This window comes from Mauremys mutica, chromosome 4, assembly GCF_020497125.1.
Source record: "Mauremys mutica isolate MM-2020 ecotype Southern chromosome 4, ASM2049712v1, whole genome shotgun sequence".
In the NCBI taxonomy this organism is placed as follows: Eukaryota; Metazoa; Chordata; order Testudines; family Geoemydidae; genus Mauremys; species Mauremys mutica.
Genome location: NC_059075.1, coordinates 42,173,899 through 42,186,759, shown reverse-complemented (window position 1 = coordinate 42,186,759; position 12,861 = coordinate 42,173,899). Strand labels below are relative to the sequence as shown.

The window sequence follows — 12,861 nt, the reverse complement described above, 5'->3', positions numbered from 1 at the left end:
ATCCATTCCAGACCCACCCTCCTTCCCCACTGTCGGAGTAGCCGGCAAGAAGGAACTGAGGGGCGGATGGGTCGGCAGGGGTATATATCCTGCGCCATAGCGGCGCCACTCAGGGGGCGCCTAGCCGACCCACCGAGTGTTGCTAGGGTAAAAATCTTCCGAAGAGCCGTGCACGCGCGGCGCGCACACCTAACTGGAATGGATAGGAGCAACACATCTCGAAGAACAACAGTTACAACGGTGAGTAACCGTCTTTTTTCCTCTCTACATTATCTGAAGGAATGGCACTGGTGGCTCCCTGAGTGAACCAGACCCTCCACCCAGGCCCCTCTGAGACAGCAAGACCCCTACCTCTGCGCAGGAGCCACTCACGCACAGTCTCAGTGACATCGAAGGACAGCCACTCTGCAGAGCCCCTCGTCTGCACATTCCTGCCACTGAGGTAGCGCTGCTTTGCTATGTGTTCGTCAGGCCGGAGGATCTGTGTGGGGAGGAGACACAAAGGGAATCAGCCAGTGCAGCATGGCTGGGGAGCAGAGGCACCACACATTCTCTGTTTCCCCACCAGGGTTAGGTTTGTTATAAACTAATCCAGGAGGAGTGTGCCAGGGAGGGACAGACTGGGAATGGCCCCATCTTTCCTTCAGGAATACTCTGTCACAGGTGAGAGTGATATCCACTCTCTGTGCACAAACTGGAGCATTGCATGAGGCCTTTAAAAAGCATCCTGCTCTTAGAGGACTGGCCAGATCTTCTCCTGCTGTGTCCCAGTGGCAGGGGAGGGTTGAGGGAATGCTAGCCTAGGCTGAAGGAGAGCCGGGTTCAATTCCTGCTCTCACCATCATCCTGTGTGACCTTGGGCATGCACCTTAGTCTCTCTGTGCCTCAGTTCCATCTGTAAAATGAGGATAATAGCACTTACCTGCCTCACGGGGGTCTTGTGAGGATAAATTCATTAAAAATTGTGACGTTCTCAGATGCTGTGGTGATGGGGGCCATGTAAGTACAATAAATAGGGGTGTAACTCCAGAGAGGCATGGAACACTGGAATACTGCAGCAGATGGAAACCTCTAGGAAAGGGCATCATGCCAGGATACCCATGGTATCTGAGAATGAGGGAGCAGGAAAAGAGACAGCAAAGACCCAGGGGAGAGAAGGACCTGAAAAGGTCAGACTGAGGTGACTGCCTGCGGTGGGGGAATTAAGAGGGTTTTAGCCCCTTCCTGCCCCCCTGCCTTTGCACACCCTAGCTCTGTTTAGCCCTGAGAGCCGCAGCCAAGCTGCCCCCTCATCCTGCCTCCAGTGCATGGAGGTGGGGGAGACCCACTCACCTGGAAGAGCTCGATGCGCTGCTCACTGCGTTTGGAGCTCGGGTTGGGCACTCGCAGCACCCGGAATTCAGCCCGGAACAAACTGGTGCTGTTCTTCTCTGCTGAGGACACGTTGAAGCGGAACACGTTGGAGGTGATGCTCTTGGGGCAGATGCCCAACTCATCTAGGAGACAGAGAGGGAGGCTGAGAGCCAAGGGCCAGCGTAGGAGGGCCTGGGCAGAACAGACAGCTAACCCTGTGAGCAGCAGTGGATTGGCAAGGGGCATTCTGAACACAGCCTGCCATTCGAACTTCTGCCACGTTTACACTGCAATCTGACTGTCCTGGCTGAAGAAAACAGATAGGGGCAAATTCTCCACCCAAACCTGCTCTAAACCAGGGATTTTTCTGCAAAATTTTCCCAATGATGCTACCATTGTTTCAGCTTAAGCAGCCACAGCAATAGAGAGCCCCAGGTAGACCAGTCACCAGCATTTTTTATTCCACGTCATCTGACCCAGCTCAGGGCAGGTCTAATCAACACAGGTTTAAAATGCCAGTGGCCATGCAATCCTCATCTGCACTAATGCTCCCACTGTTGCTGCCACCAAGGGAGTTGAACAACATTTTTCTGGAGTAGACAAGGCTTCATGAACATGAGTCCCACCCCACTAAAGGCAAGCGAGTACCTCTGGATTTACATCACCATTTCTGAGCACAGGACGTGGTCCAGTTGTCTTTGAACCTTAGTTTCACAAAATTCTCCTTAGAAAAAACTATTTGGATATGGCGCTGTCTCCTGGAATGAAAACTGGCCAGAGGCCACAAAGCATGAGGCAAGGAGGGGACTTTGGGGGTGTTGTCTAGTGGGGGTGTTGTTAATAAGTCAGTCTTCATTGATGGACTGGATGAAGGACTGACATCTGATACTAGCCGCAGACACCAGCAAGGACAGAGAAATAATCCCAAGAGACCTAGAGAGATTAGACAAATGGACTGGAAATAACAGAATGGGGCAGCCTGCTGGGAGAAAGTACTCAGACCCCAGATACCCAACAGGAAGAGAAGGGAGAGGCCTGGAGAATGGATGTGGTATGAGACAGAAGAGAGGCCCCACAGAATGAGCCTCACCTCACCTAACACATTCTACTGCCTCTGTTCTCCCCCTCCCCTTTCCTCTGCCCTGATTGCTCCTGTGCCCTAGGCTTACAGAACTGCCAAACCATACCTGGGAGTGCAGCTCCCTGAATTCATGCTTCACCTTCATCCTGGGTACAGAACAGCCCTCATGACTTCCACCTCTGAAACCAGCATCACCCTGGCCCCTTCAGTCCCTACTCCTCTCTGCTCCCATATGCTGGTTTACTGCTAGCAGCATAGAGCATGCAGCTTCTCACGTGCTGCAGACCCAGCATAGTGAATGGGCCCTCAGTGGGGCCCTAAGCACTGCTCTATTGTGTCATTTGATGTGACATTTGTGTTGGTCTTAAGAAAAGCACTGTCCCATGTTCCTGCTGCAATCCCAGCATGTGACGAACAGACAGGAGGCCCTGTTAATCCTGAAATAACACCCTGGTCTCAGACACTTCTCTTCACAGCACCATCAGCTTCCAAAGGAAACAGGTCGGCAGGCTCTGAAGAGAGGGGCTAGAGTTAAACCAGCACCTTGGAGAGATGACAAACCTATCCACAAATGGACATAAGCTCCCACCACAAGTTCCCAGGGCCAAATTCTGCTCAGCATGCCACTGGTTTAATCCACAGTCACGACAAAGGCCCTTCTCTTGATTTACACCCAGACTCAGAGAGCAGGAGTGCAAGAGTTCATGGAGATTCACCCCCTGGATACTCTGGCTTTCCAGCCAAGCCAAGGTGTAAGACAAAATGCTGCTCCCATTGAACTTGCTTGGGAGTTTTGCCATTGGCTTCTTTGGGAGCATGGTTGGAACAACTTCCCCATCAAGCAGGATTTATCTGATGCATTGCTCTCATCCAGGAGACGCTTGGTGCATAATGGGTGATTATCCCAGAAATGGTTCAGATCCCTGCAGCAGCAGCAGACAGGACTGCTTATACCCACAACTCAGCAGCAGACTGAGGACATGCCGAGCCATGCTGTGATAATGGGCAGGTAGTTTCTTGTAGCAAACCATGAGTTCTTGGTTTCACTCCACAGAAAGGTGCTGTATCTCCAATGACACATGAAATCAAGGCGTTGGCGCATATGCTCGTTAATAGTCCTAGGGCATCCTCCTGGAAGAAGCATAACGGGCAATTCCATTCTGCCCCTAGGATCACTCCAGGTGGATACTGTCTTTCACTTCACTTCCTGTCCTAAACTGTTTTATAGTGTTGCTAGTCACTATTAGCCAGGTGGCACTTCCATTCTAGAAGTGGCTGCCTGTCAGTGGTAGATGAAGTGATTCCTGTATCCATGTACATAGTTTACCCTATGTGCAGTGCAGTTAAGACTTAGTTAATTAATGTGTATAACAGACCCTGAGATCCATGGCTAAAAAGTACTAGAGAAAGGCTATTGTTTTTATACCTTTTCCGTCTCCTGCTGTCACCACATCCTCTTCTTTCTGTCTGCCTAAGCTTTCTTTCTAGCCTCATCACCGTGTTATCTGAGCACTTCCCAAGTATTTACTGGTAGAAATAATCTTTCTTTCTTTTCTTTTCAGCATGTAAGAGAAATAGCTTGTATATAGTTGCTTCTGTTTACTATGAATGTGCTGTACAAAAAAGGCTTTGTTGAGAGAAAGCAAAGCTGATGAATTCTGTGTTTCATTCTGAATGCAGTCAGTGCTCAGTCTTGTCTCTTGTGGTAGTCTGGGCCCAACTCCCATGAAATCTCTGTCTCCAGCACTCATTAGCCTTGCCCATTGGTTGCCTGTTTCATTGATCTGGTGGGATGGAGCTGTCACTGGAGGTCCTGGTCACAGAGGAAGAGGTGATCGACCTCTCAGGAAGTTAGAGCCAGTCCCACCAGAGGTGCGGAGAGGGAGTTTGAATATCAGGACAGAGACTTCAAACTGGACTCTGGGCTTGATCAGACACCAGCGCAGGGATCTACCTAAGCAGACAGGTGTTTGGAACCAGCTACACCTGTTCCAGAGTCTGGTGCTTCATTTGTAGATCACGTGAGTTGCAGTAACTGAGCCTGGAGATCATGAATGCATGGATATGGTCTGTGTCTGATAGGGTGGAGTGCAGGCTGATGGCCATTCATCACTGAATGGAGCATTTTTTGCTGCATTGCGTATTTGGGTGTCCAGTAGCACCAAGAAGCCCAAAAGGGCTTAGGGCTGTGAGCTGACTCAACAATCTGAAAGCAGATGCCTTTGATAGTAGAGGAGTGATACAGAAGGCAAGTTCTTCAAAGTGCTTCCTTCTTCCAACCAATTTAACCTCAGCTTTGCCTGAGTCACTATTAGCCAGCTGCTCTTATCCAAGTGCTAATTTCAGGAAGGCTCTAAATGAGCTGGGAGATGGTGCTGTTTGTTTGATACAAAGGAGAAGTGAATCTGGGTATTGTCTGATGGCACTTCTGCCCATGTTGTCTCACCAGCTCCTCCAATGGCTCATATATATGTTGAATAATATGAGGGAGAGGATTGAGACTTGTGGGTCTCTGCAGTTGAGAGATTTGGACATGGAGGGACAGTTGGCCAAAGGACCCAGTGTGTTTGATATAACTGCACCCATCTCCCAAGCTGGCCTCTGTTTTGTGACATGAGGCCAGGCAAGGTCACTCGCTGGCAGATATGCATCCTTCTCTCTGAGACCATCCAGCCAGCACTCAAAACGTAGCTGGGTCTGAGTCACCTGAATCTCAGGAGACCCAGGATTCCTGGAGTAGAGGGACTTGGATGGGCAGAAGGGCATTATTCTGATTATTCTTTTAGGGTTGGTTCTTATAGGTTTTTATCTCCAGATTTATGTGCTTTGGAGAGACAATGGCATCCTTCTCTTCTTTAATGAATCTCACCTCTCTCACCACCCCCACTCTAATATAGCAGAGCCTCCAGACACACCCATGAGTTGGGAGTGTGGCAGCAGGATATTTGACTATCTTTGGCTGCTGCTCCCTCACCCCATATTCCCTGTGACCCTCACTCATTTGTCCCCTTGAAATCCCATCTGTGCAGTACAGTGCAGATACAGGTAGCCTACATGCTGAATCCAGCCATCTGTGTATGTGAAGGAAAACACAGAAGGCTTCATGCCTCCAACATCTGTCTCTCTCCTGCTTTCCCCAGGTAACTGTTGGTCTCTCTGGTTGTCTCTCTCTTCTGGTCTCCAGAATAGGCTGCTTGCCTCAGGTGTGAGAAGTGGGTGACTCACACTTGCCATTTATTAATTGTGGCATATGGTTCTGAGTGCAGGCTGGGCTCTGACAATGGGATAATAGTAGTTTGGAGCTCCCTACAGCAGTGGTTTTAAAACCTTTTTTCTGGTGACCCAGTTGAAGTAAATGGTTGATGCCCGTGACCCAACGGAGCTGGGGATGAGGTGCTTGAGGTGTAGGAGGGGCTCTGGGCTGGGGCAGGGGGTTGGGGAGTGGGAGGGGGTTAGGTTAGGCTGGGGGGCAGGTTCTGGGGTGGGGCCAGGGATGAGGAGTTTGGGGTGCAGGAAGGGACTCTGGGTTTGGGGGGTGCTCAGGGCTGGGGCAGGGGATTGGGGTGCAGGGTTGGGCATGGGCTTACCTCAGGCAGCTCCCAGGCAGCGGCACAGTGGGGGTGCTAAGGCAGCCTTTTTGCCTGTCCTGGCACCGTGGACCGCGCTGCGCCCCAGAAGCAGCCAGCAGCAGGTCCGGCTCCTAGGTGGAGGCGTGAAAGTGCTTGGGGCGGGGGGCAGGGAAGTGCAGTGCCCCCCATCTAGGAGCTGGACCTGCTGCTGGCCCCTTCCGAGGCACAGTGCGGTGTCAGAACAGGTAGGGACTAGCCTGCCTTAGCCAGGCAGCACTGCCAAAGGGATTTTTAACGGCCTAGTCGGCAGTGCTGACCAGAGCCACCGCGACCAAGTGCCTTACAGTCCATGACCAGCACTGGGTTGCGACCCGCAGTTTGAAAACCAGTGTTCTACAGGCTGCTTGGTGTGGATGGTACAAGTGGACAGGGCTGGGGAGAGGACTGTAGTGGCACCACTGTCCCTTGAGAAATAAATTAGGAGACTCTTTAAGCCAATGATATTCAGCTCCTCCCCCATGTACTGCTTGCAAGGCTGGGAATGGGATGGGAACAGGGGCTGCCATTCGCCCATACACAAACAGCCTGTGTTTGGGAGGGTTTTGCTGATTACCTAGGACAGAAAACTCTGCTCTCTAGGGAAGTGAGACCTTCCTTGAGCAATGGCCACCTTCCCCTGCTGTGCGCTAGTGCCCTGGGTAGCACAGCAGAAAGAGCATTCCCTCAAGTGACTGAACAGCTCTGATCATGGATAGGGCCAGAAGCCTGCTTTTCTAACATGACCAGATTTGCCCTGGTGCAAGCTCCCTCCTCAGCTTTCCCCATTGTCAAGTTGGTGTCCTGGAGAAGGATGAGGTCTCCAAGCCAGTGAGTTGTTCAGCTGAAGGTTTGGAGTTAGGGAAGTTTTGAGCATGGGTATGTGTATGTGTGAGACTTGTCTGTATCAGCCCCTACGGTCCTTCACTGGAGTAAGACTGGCTTATGGCTCAGAACTTGCTCTAAGATCACCACCTGAGAATGACAGAGTCAGGGGACAGTTGAACATTAGCCACTTTTGAAGACATAGGGCCAAATTCAACCCTGGTGTAAGTGGATTAAACCCCACTGACTTCAGTGGGGATGTGGCTGCTTAAACCAGGACTGAATTTGACACGTCTCCTGTGGCAGCTTAGTTCCCAAGATGTCTCTCCCCAGGACTCACACTGGCCAGTCCCAGGAATTCAGTTCAAATAACACTTTAAACCCAGTGTTTAGTCATAAGCTGGGCATTCTGGATCTGGATGGGGAAGGTTAAATAATTTTAGTGCTAATCAAAATAAGAGACTAGCAGAATAAGACACCTGGTAGTGATGGGGGACTTTAACTACCCAGACATCAGTTTGAAGAGTAGTATGGCAAAACACAACATTTCCAATAAGTTCTCGGAATGTATTAGTGATTGCACAACTGCAAACTATCCTGATTTAAAGGAAAGATAGGAAGAATACTAAGAGGCCAATATGGATCCATCCGGAGCTCTTTAATGACCTGAAAATCAAAAAGGAATCCTACAAAAAGTGGAAACATGGATGGATTGCTAAGGGGGAGTACAAAAGAATAGCACAAGCATGTATGGAGAAAAATCAGAAAGGCTAAGGCACAAAATGAGTTACACCTAGCAAGGGACATAAAAGGAAATAAGAAGAGGCTTTTTGAATGCAGTAGGAGCAAGAAAAAGATAAAGGAAAGTGTAGGTCCTCTGTTTAAAGGGGAAGGAAGGCTAATAACTGATGACATCAAGACGGCTCAGGTGTTTATGTCTGTTTTGCTTCAGTCTTCACTAAAAAGGTTAAAGGTGACCAAGTACTTAACGCAATTAATATTAACAATAAGGGGGGGAAATGTTAAGAAATAGGGAAAGCACAGGTTAAAGAATATTTAGATAAGTCAGATGTATTAAAGTGGGCAGGGCCTGATGAAATTCACCCTAGGGTACTTAAGGAACTAGCTGAAGCAATCTCAGAACCATTAGCAATTATCTTTGAGAACTCCTGGAGGATGGGTGAGATCCCAGAGGACTGGCAAAAGTACCTATCCTTAAAAGGAGGAACAAAGAGGACCCAGGGAATTATAGACCTGTCAGCCTGACTTTAATACCTGGAAAAATACTGGAATAAATGATTAATCAGTTTATAGGCACCTAGAGGATAATAGGGTTTCAAGGAATAGCCAGCATGGATTTGTCATCAAATCATGCCAAACATATCTAATTTCCTTTGACAAGGTTACTGGCCTAGTGGATGTGGGGAACCAGTAGACATGATATATCTTGATTTTAATAAGGCTTTTGATACACTCCCACATGACACACTCATAAGCAAACTAGGGAAATGTGGTCCAGATAAAATGACTATAAGGTGGGTGCACAACTGGTTGAAAGACTGTACTCAAAGAGCAGTTATCAATGGTTCACTATCAGACTGGGAGAACAAATTTAGCGGAGACCCACAGGGGTCAGTCCTGGGTCTGGTACTATTCAATATTTCCATGAATGACTTAGATGATGGAGTGGAGAGTATGCTTATAAAATATGCAGGTGACACCAAGTTGGGTGGGATTGCAAGCACTTTGGAGAACAGGATTAGAATTCAAAACAGCCTTGACAAATTGGAGAATTTATCTGAAATCAACAAGATTAAATGCAATTTTAAAAAAGTACAAAGTACCACACTTAGGAAGGAAAAATTAAATGCACAGCTATAAAATGGGCATAACTGGCTAGATGGTTGTACTGCTGAAAAGGATTTGGGAGTGTATCTCAATTTGAATGAGTCAACAATGTGATACAGTTGTGAAAAAGCCTAATATCTTTCTGGGGTGTATTAACAGGAGTGTCATATGTAAGACACGGGAGGTAATTGTTCCGCTCTACGTGGTGCTGGCTCCGCTGGAGTTCTGTGTCCAATTCTGGGTGCCACTCTTTAGGAAAGATACAGACAACCAGAGAGTGTCCAGAGGACAGCAACACAAATTATAGGAGGTTTAGAAAACCTGACCTATGAGGAAAGGTTGAAAGAACTGGACATGTTTAGTCTTGAGAAAAGAAGACTGAGGGCGGGGGGCGATAACAGCCTGCAAATAGGTTAAGGGCTGTTATAAATAGGAGGGGGATCAATTGTTCTCCATGTCCACTGAAGATAGGACAAAAAGTAATGCACTTAATCTGAAGTGAGGGAGATTTAGGTTAGATATTAGTAGTTAAACTCTGGAATAGGTTTCTGCGGGAAGTTGTAGAATCCCCCTCATTGGAAGTTTCTGAGAACAGGTTGGACAAATACCTCTCAGGGATGGTCTAGGTTGACTTGGTTCTTCCCCAGCACAGGGGAGTGGACTTGATAACCTCTTGAGGTCCCTTCCAGCACTATATTTCTAGGATTCTGTGATTAAAAAGAGTCTGGCAGGTAGTGGCCCAGGAATGTGGCAACTTTCTCCCTCACCCCTTCTAATGCACCTCAGTCCTGGCCTGCACCACCCCCTGCTCTTCCATTCCTGCTCTCCCCCTGCCAAGGTGTGCCAATGCACCTCAAATGCCAGCCTGTAGCAGGGTGGTCATCTGCTCCTGCCTTAAAAGGCTTAAAGGGTTAAAATAGCCTGGGGAGAGGGCTGTGGCAGGGAAGGAAAAGCTAGGCTGATTGGGGGAAGCAGCCACAGCTGGCCCTATAAGAGGGCTGAGGGCCAGAGGCTGATAGACTCTCTCTAGCTTTGAGAGGAAGGGACCTGAAAGAAGGTACCTTGAGTGGAGCAGGGCTTGGGGAAGGCCTAGGGAGCTGGGGAGCTCTGGCCTAGAAACCCCCTAGGCTGCGGCCTGGTCGAAAGCCAATTAGGTACTAGGGTTGCAGGGGGCAGCCCACGGGTAGGCAGAGGCAGCAGGTCCAAACCCCCCTTGCCTATGATGAGTGGCTTTGACACTGCAATCTGCCCCAGTGAGTGGGGGCTAGATGGTGACTGGCAGTAGCCCATGACTGAGGCAAGGTGGGAATAGATGGTTGGGGGTTCCCCTGGGTGGGGAGACCTTGAGACTGTGGGGGTATTGCTAGGGGGCAGCACCCCAAAGACAAGGGGCAGTGGGTCCTGGGAGGGACATGAGGGCCAGCGGCAGCAGGACACCGGCCTGCGCTCTGGAGGCTGGAAATGCTAATTCCTGGAGATGACCAGCAGGAGGTGCTGCACGGGTGAGTCCTGCACCATCACATTCCTATTATCTTTTCTCACATTGCTCCTGCATTTGAACAGGCTCCTTCTTTCCTGGTACAAACCATCCTCCTTCTACCCCTCTAGAGATAGCATCCAAACCCTCTCCTTTCACTTCATCTTACCCTGCTGTGCTCCACTGTAGTGCTATCGGACACCATTTTCATAGAATATTGGGGTTGGAAGGGACCTCAGGAGGTCATCGAGTCCAACCCCCTGCTCAAAGCAGGACCAATCCCCAGACAGATTTTTACCCCAGTTCCCTAAATGGCCCCCTCAAAGATGGAACTCACAACCCTGAGTTTAGCAGGCCCATGCTCAAACCACTGAGCTATCCCTCCCCCTAAACCATATTTGTCTATAGTGTGTCTGATTTTGACTGTAAGCAGCTCAGGGCAGGGATCTGGCCTACCAACGTGTTTGCAGAGCACCATTAATGTCATTATAGTAAGATATAAATATTGTAATAAGTGGCTAACAGCCCTCCTTCCTGCCTTGCAGTCTCCGCTGCTCCTTGAGTCCTGGTGTCTCCTGAGAAGATAGCTAATCATATAACCATATGGCATACAGTCTGCTAGAGATTAAATGAAATTAATTGCATTACCCCATTGTATCCCTTATTCCACTTCATCATGGTAAGAGTAATGTAAATCTGGCAGTATGGCTGCAATCTGAAACTGCCACCACTGAGACGCAGCTCCTTCAGTACAACAGTGCCAGGAACCTCTGGCACCAAAACAGCATCCCCAATGCAATACTACAGCATCAGGGAACAGCCTGCATTGTGACATGATGGCATGTTCTCCATTGTCTCCCAGAACTGGGGAATCTCCAGCACTGACTGAATGGAATGCTCAGTGCCTACATCCACTCAGCTTCCGAATCTGCAATCTGCTGAGGGTTTGTGTCTGCTCAGTCTCCAGGTCTCTGTATCTGCACCTGAATCTGGTTACTGTCTGCATCTGTGTCTGCTCAATGTCTTCTCTGCACTTGCTCAAGATCTGTTTTTCAGTGTCTCCTTGGTGTCTGTGTCCCATTGGGATCTCCTCTGCATCTGCATCTCCTCAACTTCTACTTTGGTGTCTGCTCTGCACCTACTCAGCATCTATGTGATCATCTGTTCATTATCTGTCCTCTCAACATCTGTCTCTCCTCAGCATCCCCTCAGTGTCTGCATCTGCTCAGTATTTCCTCAGCATCTGGGTCTCTGCATGTATGCAGTGTCTTAATATCTGAATTTCCTCAGCATCTCCTCTGTCTCCCCTCAGTGGCTGAATCTCCTCAGCAGTTACATCTCCTCAGTTTCTGTCTCTCCTCAGCACCTGCTTTCTGTCTCCTCAGCATCTCCTCCATGTCTGTCTGCCTTCCTCAGCACTCATATCTTTGTCTTCTCTGCATCTGACCACAGTCTGCACAGAGTGAAAGGGTCAAATCCATCCCTGCTGTAACCACTGAAGCCAGCAGAGTTTTGCCACAGATTAATTTGGCCTGATGCCTGGGACTCTGTTGTCCACGTGTGAGACACTCTTAGATTTCTGCTACTAGCCTTGGGGTAAATTCAGCCTACAAGCCTCAAACTCTTTCTTCCTCTTCCTCCCCCACCCCCATCTTTTTTCCTTTCCTTTCTTCTTTCTCCTCTACTCTCCAGTGTGTCTCTTTCCTCCCTTCCTGCCTCCTTCAGGATCTCAGGGCTTCAGACGTTGGCTGGGCTTGCTGTTCCCTGGCTAGAGTCTGGGCTGATGTTATTCCAAGACACTGAAAAGCCCGTCCCTTGCCTGCCCTGTTGCCAATGCTCGAACTCCTCCACCTGCTGCGGGGCTGCTCTCCAGCTAGCGCTTGGCCTTTTTAAAAAAAAATAAATTGTTTTAAAAATTAATCTTTGTTTTTTTTCCAGACCCCTGACTTGTCTCATTTACACACACACACACACACACACACACACACAGAGCTTCTCTCCAAGCTCCCCTACACACTCTTTCTGGAACTCTTCCTACCCCCGCTCTGTCCAATGACTTTCTGCAGTCCCGCAATACACACACTTGCTGCCCCCTATCCCGATAAGCAGTAATTTCAGAGCCCACGAGGACACCTAGTGGTAGGAAGGGGGTTCCCAGAATTCTGTCTGCCCTTAGACTGAGGGTTTGTCTGTGCAGTCTCTCAGCATTAGCCAAACTTCCTTCCCTTGTACTGCGCTTTGAAAATCTTTGTCGTAAACACATGAGTCACATTCACTGAACATATATGTTCAAAGACATGCAAAAACAAATGGATCTCAACTTCCCCATATGAGCAAATACACACACCAAGAAACATTGCACATTCCAACACATTGACTCTTCCCAAGCATGTATAAACACACACAAAGATGCACACATCTCACACCCACTCAGGTATACTGCAAGACACCAAAACAAACATATGTCACTCCATCCTCACACAGGCCTGAAACACACAAATACTCATATCACCGGTAAGAAATGTAGATACCTATCTCAGACACACAGTGGTGGTACTCACACATACATGTACACACCTACTTGCACAAATGCACATGTGCACACATAGATATAACATATATGCAGATGCAGACTAACAATGTATCATACAGTGTGTGTATATATATATATA

At 48.8% G+C, this 12,861-nt stretch overlaps 1 protein-coding gene across 1 annotated transcript in view; it reads right to left on the bottom strand.

Annotated features, from left to right (window-relative positions):
- TGFB3 (transforming growth factor beta 3) overlaps positions 1–12,861 on the bottom strand; it is a 28,883-nt gene that overhangs the window by 14,135 nt on the left and 1,887 nt on the right. Inside the window, exons 2-3 of the mRNA XM_045013838.1 lie at positions 1,333–1,496; positions 352–481 (exon numbers count right to left, since the gene is read on the bottom strand). Of these exons, the coding sequence (XP_044869773.1) occupies positions 352–481; positions 1,333–1,496 (294 nt within the window). The remainder of the gene's footprint in view (positions 1–351; positions 482–1,332; positions 1,497–12,861) is intronic.